The 25,011-nt window shown below is 42.9% G+C and overlaps 2 protein-coding genes across 6 annotated transcripts in view; one reads left to right on the top strand and one right to left on the bottom strand.

Moving 5' to 3' along the window:
- Window positions 1–3,997, bottom strand: part of stag1b (STAG1 cohesin complex component b) — a 44,075-nt gene extending 40,078 nt beyond the window's left edge. Inside the window, exon 1 of the mRNA XM_063206620.1 lies at window positions 3,702–3,997. The gene's annotated coding sequence lies outside the window, so the exon portion shown is untranslated. The remainder of the gene's footprint in view (window positions 1–3,701) is intronic.
- larp4b (La ribonucleoprotein 4B) lies at window positions 207–24,645 on the top strand. 5 transcript variants are annotated; one of them, XM_063206617.1, is made up of 17 exons: window positions 207–3,299; window positions 6,922–7,058; window positions 11,612–11,759; window positions 12,949–13,074; window positions 14,394–14,475; window positions 14,787–14,923; window positions 15,111–15,214; window positions 15,744–15,854; window positions 16,038–16,091; window positions 16,188–16,430; window positions 16,549–16,658; window positions 16,749–17,009; window positions 18,994–19,039; window positions 19,150–19,335; window positions 20,164–20,297; window positions 20,415–20,568; window positions 21,759–24,645. In XM_063206617.1, the coding sequence occupies exons 2-17, from the start codon at window positions 6,975–6,977 to the stop codon at window positions 22,038–22,040; spliced, it is 2,262 nt and encodes a 753-aa protein (XP_063062687.1). In that variant the 5' UTR covers window positions 207–3,299; window positions 6,922–6,974; the 3' UTR covers window positions 22,041–24,645. The 5 variants fall into 5 exon arrangements, with proteins under 5 accessions (XP_063062687.1, XP_063062686.1, XP_063062688.1 ...); XM_063206616.1 differs by lacking the exon at window positions 207–3,299 and adding an exon at window positions 4,424–5,039; XM_063206618.1 differs by lacking the exon at window positions 207–3,299 and adding an exon at window positions 5,069–5,431.
- Window positions 24,646–25,011: the final 366 nt, after the last annotated feature.

Raw genomic sequence — 25,011 nt, 5'->3', positions numbered from 1 at the left:
TAACGTGTTGGTGGATGGCTTGCTTCAAAACATCCGGGTTATGTTGTTCATATATTTTTAAAAGTAAAGGCGGGAGCTTGTGATGTCAACATCATGTTAGATGTCATCATAAGCTCCCGCTTTTACTTAAGGTTTACAAATTATACGAATGACAGAACCCAGATGTTTTGAAGCAGTCTCCATCTACATGTTATGAGGGGTAGTGTATTGCAATGAATAAATTAAAAAAAACAACATAGTTTGTGCCTGCAAAAAATTGCCCATAGGAAAACATTTCATGACCGAATATCTTCAGCAGAGCTCTGAATGACACACAACTAAGATGGGTGAGTAGAACATGATACTATAATGTGAAATTAAGGGCCCAATGTAAAGAAAGCATTACATAGGGGCAGATTAAACTTCACGACCAAACTTCAACAGTTCACCCCTCTCACCTGTGATCAATGCTCAATTTGACAGTTCCAGACCCCGGCTAGGCAAGACTAGGCAAGGTGCAGGCGGTATTCTGCCAGAACATGGGAACATGGTGTGTAACTCATTGCTCCAAATTCAAAAGTCCCCTGTCCTCATTGTCAACTTGGGGTAAAGTGGTCAGTTTTATATTGAACATTCATCTAACACTTAAAATACAAATGCGATCTATTGTCAAACCAACTTTGAAAGCATAGAGAACTGTCCTCATGTCCCGTACCACAAGGCTTAGGTGCTGTTTCCACGTAGCAGGATATTTTTTAGCAGGGTATTTTTTTCTCCTGCTAGGTGTAAACGCAACATGTGGATAAAAAAAATCCTCCATTGTAACAAATGCGTTTCAGACCCCTAAACAGGATATTTTTTTCTCCTGCTATTTTTTTCTCCTGCACCTGGATTTTTAAATATCTGCTACGTGGAAACGGAAGGCCAAAACCAATGCAAAACCAATACAAGCAGGAGAAAAAAATATCCACATATAAAAATATCCAGCTACGTGGAAACGGCACCTTAATTTCTTTTCCACATATGAAAGACCACCTGGGAAGCTCCCACTGTCACTATGACACTGCACACAGTTCTCACGATATACAATGAAATTGCATTTATGCCTCACCCGTGCAAGGGGGCACCATCAAATGGCGCCCCCAAGGAAGGACGGTACCATGTTCTGGGTACCCAAGTCATGGAGGAGGATAGGGGAGAGCAGAGCACTGGTTAATTATTCCCCACACCAACCTGGGAGTGGAGCCGGCAACCGTTGGGCTACAAGTCTGACGCCCGTATATACACGTGTATTGGGTTTGTAGTATAAACAAATATTAAATTAAAGTCCAATACAACACTGACTTCTCCCAAGCCAAGATCAAGGACAGAGGAGAGGACGCAAATTTAGAGTTGTACCCAAGAAGCGGCTGCCTGGGATGGAGGTTTCTCCTCCCCGACAGCCATGTCTCTCGGGTTGCTGCTGGGATGCTGTAGGGCAGTGATTCTCATACTGTGGGCTGCGAATGATGACTATTCATTTGAGTTTTATTTATTACGGTATTGGGTTAGAGGTGGGCCCCAACCAGTTGTGAGATTTTCAAGTGGAAGCCCTGCTATAGGGCAACGCTTATCTGTTTGCAATACCCAAACATTCCCATCACCATCTCACCTCTCATAACGGATGCACTGGTTACTAAGATGCTGAGGACAACATCAGATGAGAGTCAAAACAGTTGTGGTCAACAGAAGAGTGTCAGTAAGGGAGTTAGCATTGGGAATAAAGTGTTGAAAGTTGAAATGTGGTACCCGTTTTAACTATGTGGGTGAGACGATTAACAACCAGTGTTCTCCTGTACCAACATACATAGCAAGACAGCCAAGACTGCACCGCCCCAGGGAGACTTGTCCTTGCAGCGAGAATTTATTTATTTATTCTCGTTAAGTTTGCTCTGGATAAACATGTCAGCTGAGCCAACTGTAATGTAAAGGGGGTGAGGTGCCAATTTCACGAGAGAAATGCAAAGGATTGAAGGTGTAAAGAGAAGGTAAAAGAAAAAAAGTCTCAGAGTTTCACTATTTGTTCCAAGATTGGCTTTAGTCACAATATTCAGACTCGAACAAGCCACCTAAGAGTGGACAGGTGCAAAGTGTAATAGGTGACCAGGTCACATAAACTGATTATTTCTGCCTTATTCCCAAACGTTGATTCAAATGTCATGGATCAACATACAGTCAGTTATTACCCCAATACCTAAAGAGAGCTTCAAGGATATTTATTTGTAATACACATAGACACTTTCGTAGCCTGGGCGAATAGCCGACTGTTGACTCCGTCAATCATGTGCGTAGCCAAAATCTTTGGATAGAGTACATGGAGTACATACAATAAGTATGATAAGTAGCACTCAAATAAGTTCTTGATTATGCAGCGGTGCTGTAACACTGGCACAATTGCACTTCACTAAAAAACGCTTTTTGGCTGATGTAATACAAAAATGCGAATTCAAACTGCACTTTAAGTATAACATAATGACATTTTATTCAACACGTAGAGAGCATACGTCAATGTGGATCTCATAGCTGTGCACATTTCTTACAAAGTTAGATACCAAGAAAAAAACTGCCCCGAAACAGGAAAAAAACATCCCCGTCACAACGCAAGAGTTATGTCCTAAGAATATTATATAAAGAATATTATAATGGTGTTCCATAGTCAAAACACCGGTATATTAGTTGTTAAACGCTTATCTCCGCTCATCATTGTTTCAAAGATATGGTCTACATGTTATACGTGCATTAGAAGTGAAGACAACCAATGCGACTTCAAACAAGAAAAAAAAGATTGAATTGAACCACAGCAGTAGTCCTTGTCTGTGCCGACTAAACCCAGCATGTTTTCACCCGCGAAATTCAGAGGCTAGTCTCTACTCCAAAGACTGTCAGAAGAATGCAGAAGCGCGGGCTATGAATCAAAGTGGCGCCACTAGAAAGACAGCTTATGGGGTCACTTTCAGACAGCTGAGAATAACGTTATGAATATTGGTATTTTCCTCTTAATCTGACAGGGGCAACGCCGTGCGATGTTCGGCTTAGTTAATGTGTTGTTTATTATGAAACAACTCCATAATAACCACATTTCCCTTTGGTAGCGGGAATGGTACTGTTGTCCCATTTTACTCTAGTCTGCCGTTGTTAATTTTGTTGCGCGGACATGTAAGCATCAACACAGAAGAGTTTATTTTTTTTAGAAATAAATGATTTAACACGTCCGCTACATGTCTGGATATAAGAGCAACAGGAAGACTCCGAAAAGCAACAAGGGGAAGCATGCGCGCTCGGTAAGGATAGCAAGCTAGCTGAGTGTATATTAGTTTTATCATGTGTTGCACAATCTACATGACCGGGCTTTCCCGAAATGGCTGTGATGCCTTACACATGTTCCCAACCCAATCAAAACACCACAATGTCCAAACTATATGGACAACTGCACCGAAACTCTCCAGCAGCTGAATCTAGGACAAGGACTGTGGGTGTTAGCACGCCTGCTAATCAGCTAACAACAGTGAAACGTAAAACAATGCTAACAGGCAAGGGGAGCATATCCGCCGCTGTTGCTTTAGCATTCCCCATCCCCCACTCGCACACTCCTCTATGTCCTCCATCTTTAATGGAGGTTTACTAGCGTAGCTACAGCACGGCTGATATGAGGTTACGGAAAGAAAAAACTTAGAACAACTTACCTGAGTCTATAATTGGTGTATCGATGTCAATTGGCTTGTTCATAAAGTCAAAATGTGCTAGTAGTTATTCGGAATTTTAATATTAATTTGGACCCCAAGTGGAACCGCGCCTTCCAGTAGAGAAGCTATCCTAAACTGCCATCTGGTGGCATTTTCCACAATCAAATGGCATACCCATAAACAGGAGTTAGAACGCCCCCTGGCGAACTCATTTTGACATTCTTCGGATTGAGTTAGCTAATTTAGGTTGGTGGTGTAAAGCCTTTTTGACACAATGCAAAAATCTAAAACGATGTGTCAATTTACCTTAGGATGCTGACAGGGAGGGTGTGTATGGCCTATATAATACTCGTGGCAATGATATGAATGCATCCAGCTCAAATCGTTGTCGCTTGTCCTTGACAGACATAGTTTGCAGCTGGACTATTATGGAGAGCAAATGTGTAGGTTTGGCTCGAAAAGCGGTGGACAAAAGTTGTGCTATGCTATTTTTGCATTATGTTTGTGAAAAAGTGGATGGGACAAACTAGGATTATCTCAAAAATTGCATGGACATGTCCCCACCATCCATCTAACATTACACTCATGATGGAGAGTTACATATATATTGAACAAATGTCAATGCCACAACAATACTTGATGTGTATAAGTCATCCAGGTACAGTTAAAAAAGAATGCGAAAATACAAAAGCGACAGGCTAGTGTGGGCGAAAAGTTATTCCTCTATGGTTATTCTCCGTCATTGTCCCTGTTCTTCATTTCTGGCCTCTCTCGCTCGCCGTAATTTATTTCGACCAACCGAAAAAATCCTGCAGTAAAATGAGGCGGGAGTTCGCTGAGTCGTTTGGCTGTGAGTGTAATGGTTGCACTGCAAATCGTAAGATATGGATGCAGCATCACAACGGACCCTCTTTCGATATGTTCTTTTGCTTGATCTCTTCTGAGATGGAAGATTAGCAGCTAGCCAGAAACATCACGCACGTTCTGTATCTCGTGCTTTATTTACAACCACCATTGACATTGCAACTGGAATTCGAAGAAAAACATCTCGGATAGTGTGACTGAGCAAGCTAGCTGTAGTTCTAGCTAGCTTGTAGTGGCGACGTGTTTTGTTAAATGAGTGTTTGTTGTGGTCTACATCAATTCATTTGCACGTTCTTTTAGAATATCAGATCGTTCAAATACAATAGTTCGTTTTGTTTAGCAACGTATTTAGTTATTTACGTAGTTGCGACTACCCTTTTAGCAATGTTATCTTGAGAGACGGGTTGTCTTGACGAGTTGTCTGAAGCCAGCGACGCGGCCCTAAACAGTCACTCGTGTGGAGGTAGAGCAGAGGTGAGTTGACTACCACAAACATTACGCCTCCCATCCAAATATCAGAGTGAAGTGAATGTTAACAGTGCGTCGTGGCGCACCCATGGTGTGAATGCTCCTTCAATCCTCGTGATGAGAAGCGAGTTACAGTTTGTCATCCATTTGCTGCGGCCTGATTTTTTTTTCTGGAAATGCCTGCTTAGTTACCCCATGGCATGTTCAACGCTAGCAAGCTTGGCTAGCTTTTGTTGTTACTGTAGTGCTAGGCTTTAGCTTGCCCTAGCCAACTAGCATGCTAATGGGTAGCTAGACAGCTATCTTCGACGCAACATTAGATTAGGAGATCAGGCTAGGAAACCCCGTAAAGGCCACCTCTTGTTTTCCGGATCATGCTGGCCTAGGAATATTTATTGGTATAATCAGTGTGTTTAGAGACAACACAATTATTCCACTTTTTGATTGTTGTTGTTGTTAATAGCTACTGTTTTGGGAGTCACCATTACATCAAGCTGTACGCAAGTTTATTTCATAAACTGACTAGCTAGCCACAGCAGGGGTGGCCAACAGGTATCGTGGTTAGCTATGCTATGAACGCTAGCATTTCTTGTGCTATTATCTTGCGGGTGTTTGGGTGTCTGTCATAGCCTAGACGAGACATGGTAATGATTACACAGTATGTTATTGTGCAGTTTTGCTGATTGTGCTGTGCACTACGCAATGAAACTAATCGTGAAAATAGGCCTTGTCATGGTCAATGTAGAAATGCAAGTAACGTTTGTCCGTGCGACATCTGTGACGTTACCTTGGCATCTTACCTGGCTAACATTTGTATTTATTGCGAAACCACGCCGCTTGTCGAACTGAATGAGTTTTATGAAGATAATTTACTGTGTTTTTATAACGCTGATGTGAGTGGTAGGAGTAATGTATATCGTTATGACCGATTAGTTGCTACTGACGGCTATTGTGCTACCGGTACTTTGGTGTAACGTTGGCCTGCTTGATCATTTCCTCATGGTCGCCGTGCTAGCAAACGTTATGTTTATAGAATAAACACTTTCCATTGCGAGTTCAGTTGCTGGGACGTAGTATTTGCTGTTTCAATGACTGACATTTGTCCCAAGTCAGATACTGTTAGCCTTGAAGGCGACTTGTCTAGTGCAATCGAATCATCACTAACAAGCGGATTAACTCAACTCGATTTAACACTTTTACTCCCCAGTTTAACGTTTGCGCACAACTTCGCAACCTCTGTTGCGCTGAAACAATCAAAATGACAGGATAGCTAAACTTCCTGGTCTCATGCAACACCAGTTTATTTTGCCAGACAGCTGTAGAAACGGTGCATGCATTTAGGAGGCCGACTTAACAGTGAAATGATGACACTATGACCACGCCCCATATCGTGCCCCCGAGAGCATCCAATGCGGTCTACTGTGCTGGTTTGTCTGAGTTTGTTAAGAGGCCTTTACATTTTGCAGCACGGGGAATATACATGCCAAAAAGTTTTAACCTTGACGCATACAGGCAGGTTCGCCACTCTTCAGAATATATGGAGAACTAAGACACACCATTGTTTTTGCCTCTAGTTTTACTGCCCACAGTCTGTTGCCAAAACAGTTCTCTTGTCCTGCCTTTGGTTAGGGTTCGTCATCCTCATTCTCTTTAGATAATACTGTCTATAGCATTATTTTTCTTCTCTCTCTCCCTCTCTCTCTCTTGTTCATTGAGTGACAGTTGTGTATGATGTGCTTTACAAATACTACTGATATTGATTTTTGGAAGACTTATATTGTATCTGAATTGTATTGACCCCTACTTCTCAACCCATCATCATGTATTATATATTATATTCACAACAATGACACCTAATAATTAATAGTATATATCTTTTACTCCCTAGCTTCCTTGGTGTCCCAGTGTGTCCTCCGCAAGGAGCCAGGGTCTGGACAGCTCATGACTTCAGACCAGGAAGCAAAAGTTATAGCTGAACCTCAGGTGCAGCAAGCTCAGGAAGCAAAGGAGGACGTCCCCCTTCTGGTACAGTATGAGACTTTCATGATCTCATTCATTTTTAATTTTGCCTACAGCCTACCCTCAGAGGGTCATGCATTTTATTTCTTGGATTGCTTGGAAAGGTGATTTGAAGAAAATAATGTTCATGGTGTCAGTGGTGTGGTATGAAGCCAATGTCATGATTCCTTTCGTTCATCAGAAGCTGTGTGTGTGCACTGAATATAGGGGTTGGACATCTCTCCATTTTGATTGACAGCACCATGTGGTCATGGCCTGCACACATGTAAGGGTGCTATTTCTGGGAAGGGGAGGGGGCACTCGCCGCCTTTCTTACTTGCTCTGTCTCGCTTGTTCTCCGTAACGGCAGTGAGAGGGGTTTGCTTTCGTGATTTAAAAAAGAAAAAGTATTTTTTTTTTTCGTTTCCTACCCGATCTTTTTGAAGGATTATTGCTGTTTGTTTTTTCACGTTTGATAATGGGTTGCTGTTACAGCAAAGAGGTTAATCCAAACTTAGTTAGTGAAAGGACCCGTCTTCTTCAGTCCATGCTGCCTGACGGCTCCCCTATTAAGGAAGGAACGAGGGACCATGCACGTGCTGTGGCAGGACTGGCAGAAGTGAAGTGTGCTGAAAATGGGAACAAGCTCATCCCTGTGGATACTACTAGCAACATTACCTCAGAAGACTTGGCCACATCTCTCGCTCCACTTGAGAAACACAGCAGCAGTGTACAGGATGGGATTTCAGTTTTGACCGAATCTCTTGTGGGAGATTCTTCTCTCAGTAAACCTACTTCCATGTGCGAAAAAGGAAAGGATTCATCAAAAAGCAGAAATTTGGAGAAAAATGCCAAGGATATCAAGTTAGTTCGACCACAAATCAAGCCGTGTACAGAGAGAGTCATGTCAAATTCTGTGAAAAGGAGAATTGCTGAAAATGCTGCCATGAGGGCAAACTGGTTTAAGGAGTTGACCCCATCTGGGACTTCAAACATCTCAGACACTACCTCCAAAACATTGACTGGGAGGTCACCTTACCAAATCAGCATGCTAAACTCTGAAGTTCATTCAAACGATGCCTCTAAATTACCTGGAAATGCTAATGCATCAAAAAATGTGTTTACTGTCACCACTGAAGCGCTTCCAACTGGAATTGGAAAATCAGCCGATTCATCCACTGTTAGTGCCTACATCTCAAGAAGTCAAGTGTCAGATGTTGGAGAAAACGACGATGGAAATAGGAAGACAGTTGTTGCCCTGGAAGAAGATTTTCGCACGCAAACAAAATGCTTTTACAGCATATGTTCTATTGATGCAGATGATTTGGAGATTGAGTGTGAACAAACTTCACTTGATTGTGCCAGCAATGCCATGGACGTGGATGTTGGACCATTAAACGTAACCGTGGGTGGTGAGATATCCTCTTCAGTTTTAGAGTGTCAGTTGGCCACCTCTTGTCCAGTCAAAGAAGCTCTTTCTTCGGATTCCCAAACTGGCTCTGAAGTACTTACAGAGCATTCAGGGACACAGTGTCCCAAACATGCACTGCTTCGGTCCAAATCTCACATAGATGATCCTATTCTCCCTGATCTCCTTCAAATGTCTGTTCCCAAAGAAACGGTATGCAAGTCTCCTGTATGTGAAGTTGAGGACAAACTTCCACCACATGGAATCTTGAATGAAACAGTAACTGACCTACAAGAAGTGGAGAATGGTCATGGTTCTAGTGATGTCAGTGACGTCACTGTGGAATTGACTCCTGATTTGCTCGAAGGGAAGGGACAAGTGTCCAAGCTGGCTGGAGAAGAGTCACGGCAAGGGACTGAGGAAAGCGGCCTCCGTTCTGTAAATCAGCATGGCCTGCCTTGTGTTTACGAGGTGTCTGGTTACGAGCACAAACGGCAGCCTCAGCCCACTTCCCAGTTGAATGAGCAATTTGACAATGTGTATACAGCACATGTGTCTGAAAGCACTCATTTACAGGTCAAGTCAGTGCTTGAAGATGACCATTCAGGGGAGCTCTCCACTTGCCCAGCTGAACTTGTCTGTGATGGTTTTGAAGGGGCAAGTGAAATTCCTACAAAGAGCAGCCCTGTGGATGATATGTCAGAATATTTTCACACCGATATTTTTGCTGGTTCAGGTGGGATTGTTCCAAAAGCTGACGTACAGATTTCTAAAACCGAGTCTGAGATCCCTGCCAAACAACCCGAAGATGACTCCTCAAACAAAAGCATTATTATAGAGCATATGGCGGACACACCCCAGCTTGTAGGTAGGCCGTCGGGAGTTGAAGTAGGTCCTGGTCAGCATGGTCTTAAAACTTTAGAGGAGTATCCAAAGAATGTAAGCCTGATGACAGACTGGAGTGCAACAGCTCACAGCCAGCTGACAGAGTTGGAGAGTGCATATGAGAACTTGAGCGACGACACTGTTGAGGAACTTATTAGTGTGAAGCTTAAACAGTATGAGAAGTCAGAGCCTTGCTGGGGTTCAACTAATGCAGGCCCCTCTGTGTTATTGGAAAATGATGTACATTCACAAGATTATGTTTGTGATGAAATTAACGAAATACCAGAATCAAGTTTGCCTGTTGTAGTTGCTGAAAAAATGTCAGAAAGCAGTGCCGTTATTGAACCCAACATTTTAACGGTGTCCTGTGCACCATCAACTGAAATCCAGTGTGCTGTGGTACAAGAAGAAATACCTGGTGACCAGATGGAACACATTTCTGACAGCATGCAGATGAATGATTTTAATTGGTCAATGTGCAGCACACCAGAATCATCAGCATCTACTGATTACATGTGTGTGTCTGAGGCCTTAAGAGAAGAGGACCATCTTTCCATGCCTGTTCCCATATCAACCTCCCAGGCTGAGGTTGTTGAGGCACAGTGTGAAATGCACTGCCGGGAAAGCTCTGCTGGTGAAGATAGATATGCCACATCTGAATCAGTTGAAATGGAGAGCACTGTCAACCTAAACACGACAATACCTGCAATAGTAGAAGAGCACTCTGAACATTGTGTTGATGTCAGTTCTAGAGTCACAAGTGACCTCTCCAGCTCAACGGAAGAGTTTTCTGACTCATTTTCAGGCAATGAACCTCTCCACACAGACCCAGTATATGAGGAGCATGTCATTGCTGAATATTTATTGTCAAGGGATTTTTCCTCTCCTCCTAAAAAAATAGTTTCAATGGGAATTGAAGAACCTCTGATTTTAAACCAGTCTTCTAACCAGCAGGAACAGATTGAATCCAGTCCAGGTGAAGCACAAGAATGTACTGAGAAGGGCTCTGATGAAACATTTGTAATAAATTACCCGAGTCTTTCTGAAGAAGGTGGGCATTCTATGGGCCTGAATGCAAGTCTTAGTGTTTTTTTGCCAAAGACTGTAGCATCAGAACAACCACAAGTTGCAGCATTGGGGAGGCCCCTGGCAGAGGGTGCGCCAGTCAGCCTTTTATGTGCAGATGATGAAGGAAAAAACCTTGAGAATTCGGTACACGCATGCATTTTGCCAATGTCTGGGATGCCAGAATTATCAGCCATCGCAGAGCGCATGTATCTGTCTGATGACTCCACACAGGGGGACCGATTTTTGTTTTCTGTCCCCGATTCTGAATCCTCTGAAGTCAGTGAGGTAACTCCATATAAAATGCTGAGTCAAGGTACACTGGGTGTAAAGGAAGCGGCAGTACTTGAAGGCGAACACGGCACACTTCCTGTTAGATCTGTCATCGTGCAACAAGACAAACAGTGGCTAACTAACTTTGATGCCACCAGTGAAAACCCTCAGGCCTACATATTAAGTGGTCCTTTACTTGCCATGTGCAGTGAATCTCCAGATCCTTGTGGTCCAAAAATGCAGACAGACTTCGATGTAAGTGGGGCTCTAGAGGAAGATGTCACAACCAGCAGTTTAGACCAGCCAATTGCTCTGGATGTGGAGCCCGATCAAGTGGATGCAAATGCCACTTTGCCGTCTTATGAAATTCATCTGACAGATGGGAAACCACTTGCTGTCCCTTCAGATAATATGGCCAGTACAGAAGAAGCCGATGGAGAGCAAGGAATGCTTAACCTGGTGTGTGACCTTCTGGAAAAATGTGACTTTAACGGAGACGCTACTGATGCAAGCCAGTACCTGTCCGCATGGTCCCAGGAGAGTCATGAAACGATTTGTTCTGATCCAACCTCAGAATATGTCCTCGATCCTGCATGGGAATACGGATTCTGTAATATGGCTCCATGTGAAGATGGTGAAGATGCCTCTAAGGATAATCTTCAGGGCTTCCAGACCTTCATGGCAACCCATCCATGTAACCTTTTGGCCCTCGATGGTACATGTGTTTGGGACTGGCAGTCTGATAACCTTGATCTTGTAAGTATAGGTTACCCTGTTACCCTGCAACCTTTCTTTCTGAACACAGGTGTAAGTGAAAGGTTTTGTAGCATACTGTGGTGTGATTTGTGATCTTATTGCCTTTGTGGGTTGTAGAGATTCTATTATGATTCAGTATTACACTTGGAAAGGAAATGATTGACAACTTTTTTTTTTTTACCTCGCATTTCAGGAGTCTGGCAAGGTCTCTGACCTTAACCCAAATGCAAAAGCGTGGGCCAACCATGTTCCAAACGTAGAGGCGTCTGGAACAGCCTACACAGACACCTTGCCGCCATGGACGAAATCGATTAATGGCCCGGTGGATGCTGTAACGGAAGGTAAGCTGGCTTTTGGCAGTACGTATTATTTGTGTTGCACATGGATATCAATGTGTAATATTGTAAATCAGTCATGTAATGTCTGTATTTCACTCTTATCCCGTTGTCCTGTCTTAACAATTTGGTTACACCTTAATGAAACATATTTCTACAATTGTTGAATTGTTATCCGATATTGTAAATAGACAGTATAGGCCAAAAGTTTGGACTCTGTCTCATTCAATGTCTTCTCTTTATTTCCCTGGCTATTGACAGTACATAGTAGATTTTTGCAGAGGACATCAAAACTGCATGAACACATGTAGACTTGTGTGCTTAACAAAACGTATCAATTTCAGCAGCTGTCCAACAGCAATGTCAGCTGTCTGTCCACCTGGCATCAACATGGCACAGCTGATAGTCCCACACGTTTCAACAACCTTATTTTTTTTGTCTATTTTCAAGTAAAACACAGTCAGTCAGGTAGATCATAATTGAAACGAAAGTCATCCAGTAACTCGTTAGAATTGTAGAACTAGAGCTTTAAGACGTTCAAACCTTTTTTGGGGGCTTTTGCCAATACAAGCAAGATTTTCCTGATCTGATGAGTCACTTGGTTTAACATAGCTGGTTATCTAGGTGGCACAGTTGTACCAAAAGTAAAAATAGAAGTGGAAACCCCTGCAGATTCTTTCCAACACAAGTGACTAATCAAAGTAACTGGCTGGTTAGGCCCAGTTGCTCAATGTCAGATCAAGAAAATGTAAAATGCTTGTATTGTCAAATGCCTAAAACAAGGTTTAAATGTCTTAACATTCTAGCACTACAATTCTAGTGAGTTATTGGATGACTTTCGTGTTAAATTAAGATTGACTTGAATGACTGGATGTCTTCACTTGAAAATAGCCCAAAAAATAAGGTTGTTTAAACACGTGGGGGACCATCAGTTGTGCTGTTGACATCAGGTGGGTGGACACTCAGCTGACATGGCTGTTGGACAACTGCTAGAATTCTTTGTTAAGCCCACAATTCTATGTGTTAGAATCTACAATGTACTGTTAATAGCCATGAAAATGGCTGGAGAAGGTATTTAATAAAAAGGTGTGTCCAAACGTTTGGCCTATACTGTATATTTAAATTACTTTGTTATTTCTTGTGTATTGCGATCTTTGAAGTGGAGTCAAGTTGAGCATATGATTTTAATCACCAGGCTACGACGCAGGTTGTGAGCAGCAACATGCAGCCCTCTCCATGGACACCGCCCTGACAACACTGACGAAGCCAGTGGACATGGAGTGTGTTGCCAAAGACTCAAAGCAGCAGTCCGGCCTGGCAGGTGAGCCAGTAGCTGTTGCTGTACTGTGAAATGCACGCAGACAGTCTTTTTCTGATCTTGAGACGAGGCAGAATTATTCCCAGGTATCCCAAAGCTTGCGTGGAAACAAATCTCAAGTCTTCTGTGTCATTGATGGTGTGCGTGAGTGAGCAGGGCTTTTTCTGAACGGGGAATTAGGGGCGCTCCACCCTCATACCTTCGCGGGTGCACCCTCATACTTCTTTTAAAATAAATAAATAAATAAATGAATTACTTTTTTCAATCACGGGGGGGGACACACCCCCCTTCACCCCCGCAACCTGCCATGATGCTCCCTCATGCCAAAAATTCCTAGAAAAAGCCCTGGTGAGTGTACCATTATGGTATACTGGGTACTGACGGACCAGGAGTATTGGGAGGACGGGCATCATACTTGAATGTGTGTAGTTTATAAGCTAAGACCCACTTTCATAGCACGTATGCATGTGTAGTGGAAATGAGATAAAATAAAATTATGATTAACATACATTGTTTTGATGTCACACCGCAAGCCAGTTAAAGAATGTCTCGTTAGAAGCACAGCATTCCTTATACACATTTAACTTAAACCAATTATGAAAAAAAAGAAGCATTTTGCGATGAGCCAAATGACTGTAGAAAAACTTTCACATACACAGGATGGCCCAAAAAAAGCATTTCCACCAAAAAAAAGTCACAAACACTAATATATTGTTGGACCACCTTCAGCTTTGATTATGGTGCTCATTTGATGTTGCATTTTTTTCTCTGTCTCTACTTTTTTTCCTTACATTAAGTTTGCAACAAAGCGTGTATTGATGGTAGAGTCTTAACATTGTGTAAAGCCTTCTCCAGGACATCCAGATCTTCACTGAGGTTGAGGCCTGCACTCTGTGGTCACCACGTGTAAAAATGGTGTCTTGTGATCCCTGAACCATGCTTTCAAATTTTGAGTTTGTTTAGTCTGAGCATTGTCATGTTGGAATATGCCTGCCATGCCATCAGAAAAGAAAACAAACTTTGCCATCAATAGATGTGAATCAATCCAGACATTTACAGAGGTTTATTGAAACAATACAACACCAAATGTGCACAGGTATTAAATCTATAGGCTGTCATACAACATATTAGTGTGTCTGACACTTTTTGATGGTGGCTTTTTGTTTTTGGCCAGGCTGTGTAGTTAACTTAAGCTGACTTTAGGATTGAGATGCATTGCATTTAAGGCAAACCTCCCTGTATTTTACTTTGACAAAAAAGAGTTCTGGTTATATATCTATAGGAGTAGTTTATATCAGTTTACCTCCGTTTTGCCTCGACAGGTGGGAGTGAGAGAGAGCCCTCTGGCCAGTCAGAGGACCTCCGGGAGAAGTTGAAAGCCACACTGGAATTCTGCTTGTCACGGTAAGTGGATAAGGCCCCCCACGCGTCGACTTTTTAGTGTGCTTGCACCCAGAGGAAATCTGGCATACTAATTGGGTTGTTACCTTTTGTCAAATGTTGATTCATTCTTTTTAACCTCCACTGCAACCATTTTATCATTGAAGTAATATTCAGTGAAGACTCTGAAGCTGTCATCTATTGCTGTATCACTGAAGTGGGTTGAAATCTCCTCTGATGCATTACATTGACTGTTGTAGATGAGTAGGACTCCTGAAAAGGTGGGAAGAGGAAGCTGAACATTTCAGTGTCTAATCTTTCTTTCTGTCTTTCAGGGAGAATCTCGCCAATGACATGTACCTCATCTCTCAAATGGATAGTGACCAATACGTGCCAATTGTCACTGTGGCCAATCTCGATCAAATCAAGAAGCTCAGCACTGACGTGGAACTCATCTCTGACATTCTGAAGTGTAAGCTTTTCTCACCTTGTTTTGTCGATTAAGATTTTCAATGGTTACTGCGTTTTCAGAGAACTTTAAACTTGGTTTCTTTGTACTCATTTCAGTGTTTTATGGTGAATGTTTCAATTATGAACCCCCAACCTTCACAATTAACCCGTACTGGACCTGTAATATTTTGTTGTATTCTGTTCACCAGCTCTGCCTCTAGTCCAGGTGGATAAGTGTGGCGAGAAGGTGAGGCCCAACCAGAACCGCTGTATCGTTATCCTGAGGGAGGTTCCTGAGGCCACTCCTGTGGAGGCAAGTCTTGTTTTTTTTCCAGTATGTTTACTTTCACGGCTTATTCAAGCTTGTTGGCAATCGAGCTGAACTCACATTTATGCATTCATTCATTCATTCATTCATTCATTCATTCATTCATTCATTCATTCATTCATTCATTCATTCATTCATTCATTCATTCATTCATTCATTCATTCATTCATTTGGTGAGAATTTCAAGTATACATGTGGTAAGAAATGTATAATTGGATGCCATTTTGTTCAAATGAAGGCTGTGGATTGCATTACTTGGAAACTTAACAATGAGACAAGTACTAGCTAAGCAATACAGATTCAAACATGGCATTGTAACACACAGTTTAAAAAAAAAAAAAAAAAAACATGTGCACACACACAAACCCTCCCCATCTCCTCTGTTGATGACCCACAAGCTCTTAACTGTTAATGATGTTTCTATGATTTAAAGACTTGGTCTTTGGTAACTTCCAGAAGGTAGAGTTTGGCACAGGCATTCACATTTTCTGATGCCACCATTTTGATCTCTCAGGAAGTAGAAGCGCTCTTCACGAGTGACAACTTGCCCAAGTTCATCAACTGTGAGTTTGCATACAACGACAACTGGTTCATCACCTTTGAGTCCGAGGCTGATGCACAACAGGTAAGGGAGTTTTTAGTTGGCCATCCTACAGCATGTGCCAAGAAAATGCAAGCTAAAATCATGTTTTCAATTATATGTGGTTACCAGAGTTTTTGGATCATATTGGAGCTCCTCCTGTTCCTCTTTCAGTGAGATTCTCATTCCAGTACAATACTAAAATCAATGTCTTGTGTGGCTCCTTAGGCATACCAATACCTTCGAGAGGAAGTAAAAACCTTCCAAGGGAAACCCGTAAAGGTAATGCTTTTCACACATTATTATTATTATTATTATTATTATCATTATTGTGTGTGTATGTGGCTGAATTGTGTCCCCTTTCTCCACATTTAAAAGGCCCGCATAAAGGCCAAAGCCATCGCTATCAATACGTTTGCACCAAAGAACGGCTACCGACCGGTTGACGTGTCTGCCAACGTGCAGCAGCAGCAGCAGCAACAGCAGCAGCAGCAACAGCAGCGCTACCAGTCTTACTACATGCCCCCCATTTACGGAGCACAGCAACAGTTTCCCCCTCTCTACCGACTAGTAGCCCCCCAGGGCTGGTCCACCACACAAGGTTACTTGGATCCTACTATGGTGAGTGCTGTAAAACTAAAAAAAAAAAAGTTCAATGGTGCAAACAATAGCTCATCTTAAAAGGGGAGATTATCAGTGGTAGTCTGATTTTATTGCTTTGTTTGTTTTTGGCGTGCAGCAGGTGGCTCCATTTCCAAATCCAAGCTTCATCAATGGCTTTCCAGGATCCCATAACTTCAAATCGGCCACATCCCCTCTGAATATCAGACAGTTCACGCCGAGAAACAGGTGCGGTTGATCTCATTGCATTGTAATGAATGCGTTTTTTTCCTGTTTCTTATCATTCATGTTTTATCTTTTCTCTGTCTTCCTGGGCAGAAATCACAACAAACCCCACGTTCGACCGAATACACTGGGGCTGGACCGAGGCGTGGGCATTCTTGACAACCCTTCCCCTTTCCCCAGCTTCCCTGCTGATCGCGTGTCCAATGGGGCGCGCGCCCCTCCTCCACCCCACCACGTAGGCTCTGGTCGCCCACGCCTGCCCTCGGGTCTGCCTCACCCTCGACGGGAGCAGATTGGCAGCGGGCGCATGGAGCCCAACGGGGCCAGCACATCCCTCAGTGCTACCCGTGGCAGGTACATACAACAGGGTTCCCGCGGGGTCTAAAAAAAGTCTAAAGTTCAGAGACTGTGATTTTAGGCCTTAAAAAGTCTATAAAACACAGATTTTCATCCTAGGTCGAAAATGTATTTTTACCCTGGTCTTAAAAATGTTACCTCCATTCATTTCAATTTTAAATATTGCGATTGACTGCGAGGCAAAGTAATATAAAATAAATGAATAAAAAGACGTTCGCTTCCGGCTATGGGCGTTTGTCTGCCAATGAAGTGGAAGGTGAACGATGACAGTATGACGATGATTTGCTTGATCGCAGGATATATCAAAAACAAACAGCTATGGGCACTGCAGAGGCATGTGGTGGCTTCTGGATAGCGTCTGCTGAATGCATCTAGGGGCAAAAATGTTTCATTGGGCGACAAGATTTCGCTGTTGCTGTCTAACAACTTGCTGTGGGACAACTTACTTACTGGGAGAAACAAGACCGATTCAGTAGATATCGCTTATTCCTTATGGTGCCGTAATTATCACAAAATACACCAAATAACGCCCGTCCGTCATTTAAAAAACCCTGCACGCGAGACCTCCTGTGAAATATATAGTCCTTAGCTGAATCTAGGCAAAGCATAACTTCACTCGCTTCCCTTCTCGCTTCTCTTGACAACTGTTTCCATAGGTGAACAAAATTGGCTAAGGCAGATGTAGCTGGTTTATCGGTAAATTGGCTGTATAATAATCGTTATGAAGCAATTGTTTATTCTGATTGCATTAAAGCCATGCTCTACTTTCACAAGTTTTAAAAATCGCTGGATTTCAAAGTGCCAATTTGCTACGTTTCCATAGGCATTTCAGGGAAAGCGCCAGTGCCGTTCTAGATAGAACAGCGCATCGCAACGAACAGAAGATTCTCTGCCACATAGGCCTACCCTGCGCAGCTCATAGCCTACGTGCTCCAATCTATTTCAGACAGTGTACAAACGGTATTACTCCAACAGCAACGATAATTTTAACCTCTCTGAATCTAAAGAGACAAGCAGTCCATTTGGCCAATCATTGACCAGTGAGGAAGCAATGTTTCACACATCTTAACAATCCCGACATCCAAGGGAATAGCAATGAGTCATGGCTATTTCTCGCTGTCCCACTTATGGACAAGGCCATACAATTTAATTTTATAACTGGACAACATGTGTACTGGCACTACAAACCAGGATTTCCCCTTGCACTTTAGGCCTGTAGTGAAGGCAGCCTCCTGATCTCATCTTCACTAGGTCCCCTGAAGGTTCTTTACAAAACTTGACATTTTAATGTTATGCAGATTAAGATGAAATTAAGCGAGGGCCGAATAAGATGGACTTATAGGTTCCCCAACCCTGATCTAATGTTATGTAGGCCATTTGATTTTCTGCTGATTTCCAAGTAGCCCATTTATCTTGCCATTATTTATTCATTGCACTTCAAAGTGAATTCCTGCTGTTTGTGCTTGTATATTACTGAGCATGGACAGGGTGTTAAAAAGTAGGTCTAATGATAATGCCCGAGGTTGGTCAAAAATGTTGCTCACAATGGTCTTAAACGGTCTAAAATTTGACCTACTGGATCTTTACAAGAACCCTGAGTACAAGTCCTCTGGCACTGGAACATTTGCTGTTTGGGCCAAAGCGAATTAATTTATGCTATTTTTTCCCTCAACGGAGACGGGAAGATCATGTAAATTCATACTTTTGATGGTAACACACGTCTGCAGATAATAAGCCAAACTGATCTACGGTCAGTATTGATGGGTTCGCACAATGGCTGGGTTGCCTGCAAAACGTGTCCACCCCTTTATTCAGCCTTGAGACTGCAGGGAGACACTTAACTTGACCTGGGGGTGATGAATCCCTTGAAGTTATTTTTTGTTCTTGTTTGTTTGTTATTGTTGTTTTTTGTGCATAAGCAAGCATTGTACATGACCCCTCCAGGTCTTAATCTCTGTTCTGTTTTTCTCTTTCCTCAAAGGAAAAATGTATATGGCAATAGGAAGAGGAGGGATGAGAAGTTTACAGTAAGTTTTGTCTGTGCAATTGCGATTTCGCAGTTTCGAGTGTTTCCATGGTGCTGCCCTTTTTCCTGCCCCAAACGCTTATATGTTTTGTTGTTTTTAAATTTGCACAGCGAGCCACCACACAGTCCCCTCCCCCAGCTCCAGAGCGTTCCCCCTCGCCCAGTTTCGAATTGGGCCTGTCAAGCTTCCCACCCCTCCCTGGTGCCGCAGGACAGCTGAAGCCTGAGGTCAAACCCGAAGTCCCTGCGGAGACTAGACTGTCTGCTATTGTCACTGGAACCACTAAGACTGACAAGGTACCCCATATTGTGTTGTATACTAAGGACTATAGATACAGTTGCATAAATAAATGTGGGCACCCTTCTGAAATCACAGGGACAAAATGTGTTTTCCCTACATGTATACAGAGACGTGAATGTACACCAGACCAAAATGCTTAGGGTAGAGTTTATGTAGTTGTATCACGCTGCATGCACACCAACGGCGCGGACATCCACAGAACGTGTCCGTTATCAGTCCGAAACGGTTAGAATGCATGAAAACAAATCATGCCTTGCACACAGGAACGCGGTGTAAGCGCGGCGCATGTCCGCGTTGCTCCTTGAAAATAGAACTCAAGTCTATTTTCCTGCGCGGACGTCCATGTTCAATGCGCGGCTCCCATTGAAAATGAATGGCTGCTGCCCGTGGATAGAACGTGGACGTTGACTGGCAGCCCGCGAACCTCTCGGACTCGCACTGCTCACGGAGCCGTTAAGGAAATGTGCCGTCCCTGTGTGCATTGTACCGACATAATGAATTGAAGTGTAAAAAGGGAAATTTTCTGTCGTGTCGTCTGTCGATCGCTCATCTGACATCGCTCTTGGACAGCTGATAGAATTTATATTTTTTGTTAAGCACATAATTTTACATGTGTTCATGCACATTTTTAATACCCTCCAAAAATGTACAACAGTACGTAAATAGCCATGAAAATAAAGAGAATGCATTGAATGAGAGGGTGTGTCCAAACTTTTGTATGTAGGAACCCAAACACCATATTCTGCCCACTGAGGTGGTGTTTATTTTGGTGGAATTTGTTTTCATTAGAGTGAATATTTTTTTTTCCTCCCCCCCATCTACAGCCACTGAGTAAGGATCTGGTCAACAGCCGTTCGGTGGCTTTGGTGTCTCCCAAAGAGCTACCACAACCTGCTGTGGCCCCGCCTCCCCAGGAACTTAAGCCGCCGCCACCCACATCTCCAGCACTCTCCCAAGAGTAAGATAAAACTATCCACCTTCACTAACCACCAATACATTTTTGTGGATACATGTGTTTGATGGCTTACTTGACACATTGGCACTAAAGGGTGGTTTTGTTTGCTTCTGTTTTTAGCACTCCGAAGGCTCCTCTGGAAAAGCCCAAGGACAACCCCTTAACTGCAGACAAGACGCTGGCACCAGGACCATCACTGACTACTCCTGCTCAGCCTACCACGACCACCACCACCACAACGATCACCACCCCCGGCCCCACCCCTGCTACAAAGGTAAGGGGGCGTTGGGGAATTGGCCATTGAATTCAAAGTGGATCACTTATTTTTTTACATCTGAAGTGATGCTAGGTTTTAGTGTCATCAGTTTTACACTATATTACCAAAAGTTTTCTCTTACCTGCCTTGACTCATATATGATCTTAACTGCCATGCTATTCCTAACCTATTGGGTTCAGTATGTAAGGGATAATTGACAACAGGGTGTTCGGATAGCAGAAATTTGGCCACGGAAGTGGTAATGTGGCCACAACGCAAAGCGGAATACACGTAACGCGAACAAAGTCAATAATCCTGCTTATACTTGCTGGTTGCCTGAAGTTTATTTGGGGAATCATTTCCATGTAAAACAGCTTCCTTCCATCCCAAGCTACATTTTTTTCATAATTTAATGGTGGACTGCTGTTCATAATTCTGAACCATACACATGATCTGCGGAAAATTAATAATCACAACGACAGCAAACCAATTGGCTAGGTTTCACGCCCTTGCCAGAGTTCTGAGCCGCCGCCTCGCTATTAACTACGTGGAACCGCTCACTTGGTCGGCCATTATCCCTTACTTAATCAATATTCCATCGAGCACATTACACCCTGCCGTGGTGTAAGATACTAGTACGCCTTTTGCAGTTATTACAGCTTCAACTCATCTGGGAATCTTTCATAAGAATTCTTTCCTCCTCGATAGGGACAAGGAAATTAGTCACTTTGTCCTGAAATGTGCAATCTATATGTTTCATAGAATAATACAGAATCATGAGACTGTGTTAAATACCCCACTAGTTTTAACCATCTCCGGTCAGCGTCTGGACACTTCTGCTTGTTCCTGCGTGCTCTTGAACGTCTCTGCGTGGCTTTGGTCATGGCACAACTTTGCCGTTTTCCTTGCTTGTTTCGCTGTTAGTTAGTTAACACTAAAGCACCAAATACATTTCCTTCCGGAAAGGTTAGGGATAGTTTTGGTGTGGGCCCAGCTTTGCATTCTTTTTGTTTAGCAACAGAAATTAGTATTGGCCACGTGGAAAAGCTTTGGACTGCGCAAGGTCTTAAACTTCTCTAACACATGGCCCTCCCACATGGCAACAACACAGTAAATTGGACCAACTCACGGAATGCGCTAGTGTGAAACCTATTTATGAGATTAGTCTGCGTAGCGAGCATTGCCTGTAAATGTTACCCTTCTTTCAGCAGGAGCCGCGGAAGCCCAGCTACGCAGAGATCTGCCAGAGAATACGGGAAGCTCCCCCCACCCACCAGGCCGCCGCCGAGGCCCGGCCGGCTTCTGGCGACGAGGCCAGAGCCCCTCCTGACTCCAGCGAGCCCAGAGCCAAGGAGGTGAAGCCTGCCGCTGCTGCTGCAGGGCGCCCCCGAGAGGCCTGGAGGCCTCAGACAGACGGCGGCGGAGAGAGACTCTGCAGCGAGCCTGCTGCGACCTCGCCCTCCTCCTCGCCCTCTGAGCACCACACCTGAAGAGGCCGAGCAGAGCAGCTGAACCTCCTGCAAGGACTGGAAACCTGAGAAGCAGAAATGACCTTAACACCGCATCACTACCAACATCACCACCATCCACAGCCCATCCAGTGTGGGAGGGCTGCAGCATTTAGAACACCCCACAACCATGCACGCACATGAGACACACACACACACACACACACACACACACACACACACACACACACACACACACACACACACACACACACACACACACACACACACACACAAACACACAGCAGCTCCTACTTGTTAATCAAGACTGTCTCTGCTCCCTCTACTGGTTTCTCACTAGAGATGCTTTTCTCTCCTATCCACCACCCCTCCCCCTCTGCTCTGCTCTGCTCTGCTCTGCTCTCCTCTGCCCTGCATTCCCCACCCCCCCTGCCCCCCTAACATGTATTAATGACAGCAGCTCATTACTGGAATCAGCAGCATGGACGCCAGAAGCATTTGTGGGTACAGAGGCATTTCCTTTTGTGTGCGTGTGTGTGTTTACGTTCTTTATTAACATTACTGTTTTGTTTTTTCTTTTAAAAGGACCGAGATAAGTACTGGTTCTAATATAAAAGTATGTACTCTGATTAGTTTGGCACGGGCTGACGCATTTTTAATGTAGCTACGTGTTGATGATAGAGGTGTGGAAATTGGATTAGTGCTGTTTTCTTTTTCCTTTTTTTCTTACATCTCTGTATTGGTCTATATTTTATATCTTTTTCTTTCCTTTTCTTTTTTTAACCAGGGTGACGTTACAGACTGCACTGGTCTTTTCTTTTCTTTTTGTGCAACCGTTTTGTTCAATCTCCTTGAAAGCAGATGTTGTAGCCATGTTCTGCATGATTGAAATAATCTGAAAAGAAATGCTCCCTCAGTTCTTTTATTTATTTACAGTTGTACAAATCAGCACTGGAGAATTAGATAATTTTTTTTGTAATTAAAAAAAAATCACCAGCACACAATAACACCTTTTTGAATGAATTGTGTTTGGTGGGAGTCGTTGCTGGTGAGAAGTATTCCACTGTCCTGTATGTTTTTTTTTTCTTTCTTTTTTTCTTGTCTTTTATTTTAAAGATGTATCTAATTTTAAGTGAGCGCCTTACTTTTGAAGTTGTGTGTGGGTGAGATATTTTTTCCTTTCTTTTAATTAATATTCTTTCAATGTGGAAGTCAAAAAGTACTGCACACTGAGTCCTCAGGAGGGGGGGATCGCTGGGTCTTCGGGCTAACGTAGGGTAGCGTATAAAGCAGGGTTTGAGGGGGTGGGGGGTGTTCATGTGCCTAGCCTGTTTTCCGTCTTGTGTTGAAACTGGCATCTGTTCTCTTAAAATCTTTACTCATGCTGATGTGGTGCTAATTTGTGGTTTCTTCTGTACGTTTTGTTTTCCCCCTGTTCGTTTCCTCTTTTGTTTCTGGCAGGAAAACAAACAAAAATAAGACGGTTCCACATTAAGCAGTCCATTTTGAGACCCACCCTTATATAGCTATCTCTACAGGACTTGACTTGGTGCTCAGGCAGAGGCACAGAAAAACTATGTGGAACCAGCATTTTCCTTCCTCCCTCCTCTTCTGCATGTACCCCCACCCTTTTTGTGAACTCTGACATTGTTTTGGTTAGTGTCAACTGTTCTTTTTTTTTGTTAACCCTTTTGTCTCCTTGTCAAGTGTTGGTCCCTTCTCCATTTGGTATGGTCCAGTCAAACCACAGAAAAGCAGGTCTCCTCGCGGATGTCTTCCTGACAAAGGTGGGCTCTGAACTTCCTCTCGGTCAATATATCGCTCTTGGGACATCTTCCTGCTTTTGCCTTCAAAGGTTAAGAAGACATTGACGTTTAGCCATTTTTGTTTGTGTGTGTTTTGTTTTTTGTTTGTTTTTTAATTATTTATTATTTCGATTTCGTTTTCGTTTCTCTTCCCACACCGATCTGCAAGGCTGAAATTTGAAACATGGTGGGGTGAAGAGTTAAGGAGGTTGAATCCCTATTCTGAGAAATACAAGGTTGATTCACGCAACCCTTTCAGTTACTTTTTCAAACATGCAGAAAAGGGTGACCATGATAAAAAGAAGAAAAAACTAAACTTAACAAAAAAAAACTTGAATTTATTTAAACTTGAAGACGTTTGCCTTAACTGTTCAGCTAATCACTTGGAGTTTTGTTTTGATTATACAAATCAAAATAATATATGTACCACACACATACTCGACTTCTTTTCCCCCCCCTTCTTGACACCGCCACCCCAAAAGGTTTTGGAGCAAAAAGAAATGTTAACATAGCCTTTTGTCACTTGTCCTGCTAAGTTACTTTCTGTCTTTTCAAACTCCAATAGCAGAGCACACTTGGGATTTCGTGAAGAAAGAAATGGAAGAATCTCAGTTGGCTGTTGATTCAGTTCTTTGATTTTGTTTTTTTCTTTTTTGTAAATGCAAATAGTTGATACTGTATTAAATATGTGCACTCGTGTGTACGATGTCTGTACAGATGTAAATAATTTGAAAAGAAAAAAAATATTAGAGGTACCCTTACATTGGTTTAAAAAGGATTAAAAAAAGATGTATCAAAATAAATGTCAATGCTGAATTGGATGCCACCGATGTCCCAATGTGTTATTTGTTGTAGTCTTGAACATGTTTTTACTAGTATGTTGCCTGTCTCAAACCCACACATTTCTTACTTAATTGCCTTGCTACTGAAGCCAACAAGCCAGGAGTGGAAATTGTAGTTGATTTACCTGACACTTCAGTTCTAAAATTTGCCCTTTGTGGACCAGATAGGCTTGTGGTGCATAATCCGTATCCTCACCCCATCTACCTCCCAACAAAACCACTCTCTGAAAATGTATGGATGTTGAAAACAAGACTTTGAATGTTAAATATGAACGATTTGGAATCAGTTACTCATTTTGACCATGGGAATGGCAAGACGCTGGCAAAGGCTTAGACATCTGTCCA

The sequence above is a fragment of the Engraulis encrasicolus genome, chromosome 9, assembly GCF_034702125.1.
Source record: "Engraulis encrasicolus isolate BLACKSEA-1 chromosome 9, IST_EnEncr_1.0, whole genome shotgun sequence".
NCBI classification, from domain to species: Eukaryota; Metazoa; Chordata; class Actinopteri; order Clupeiformes; family Engraulidae; genus Engraulis; species Engraulis encrasicolus.
Note: the sequence above shows the minus strand (reverse complement) of the source record. Positions and strands in the feature narration are given on the sequence as shown.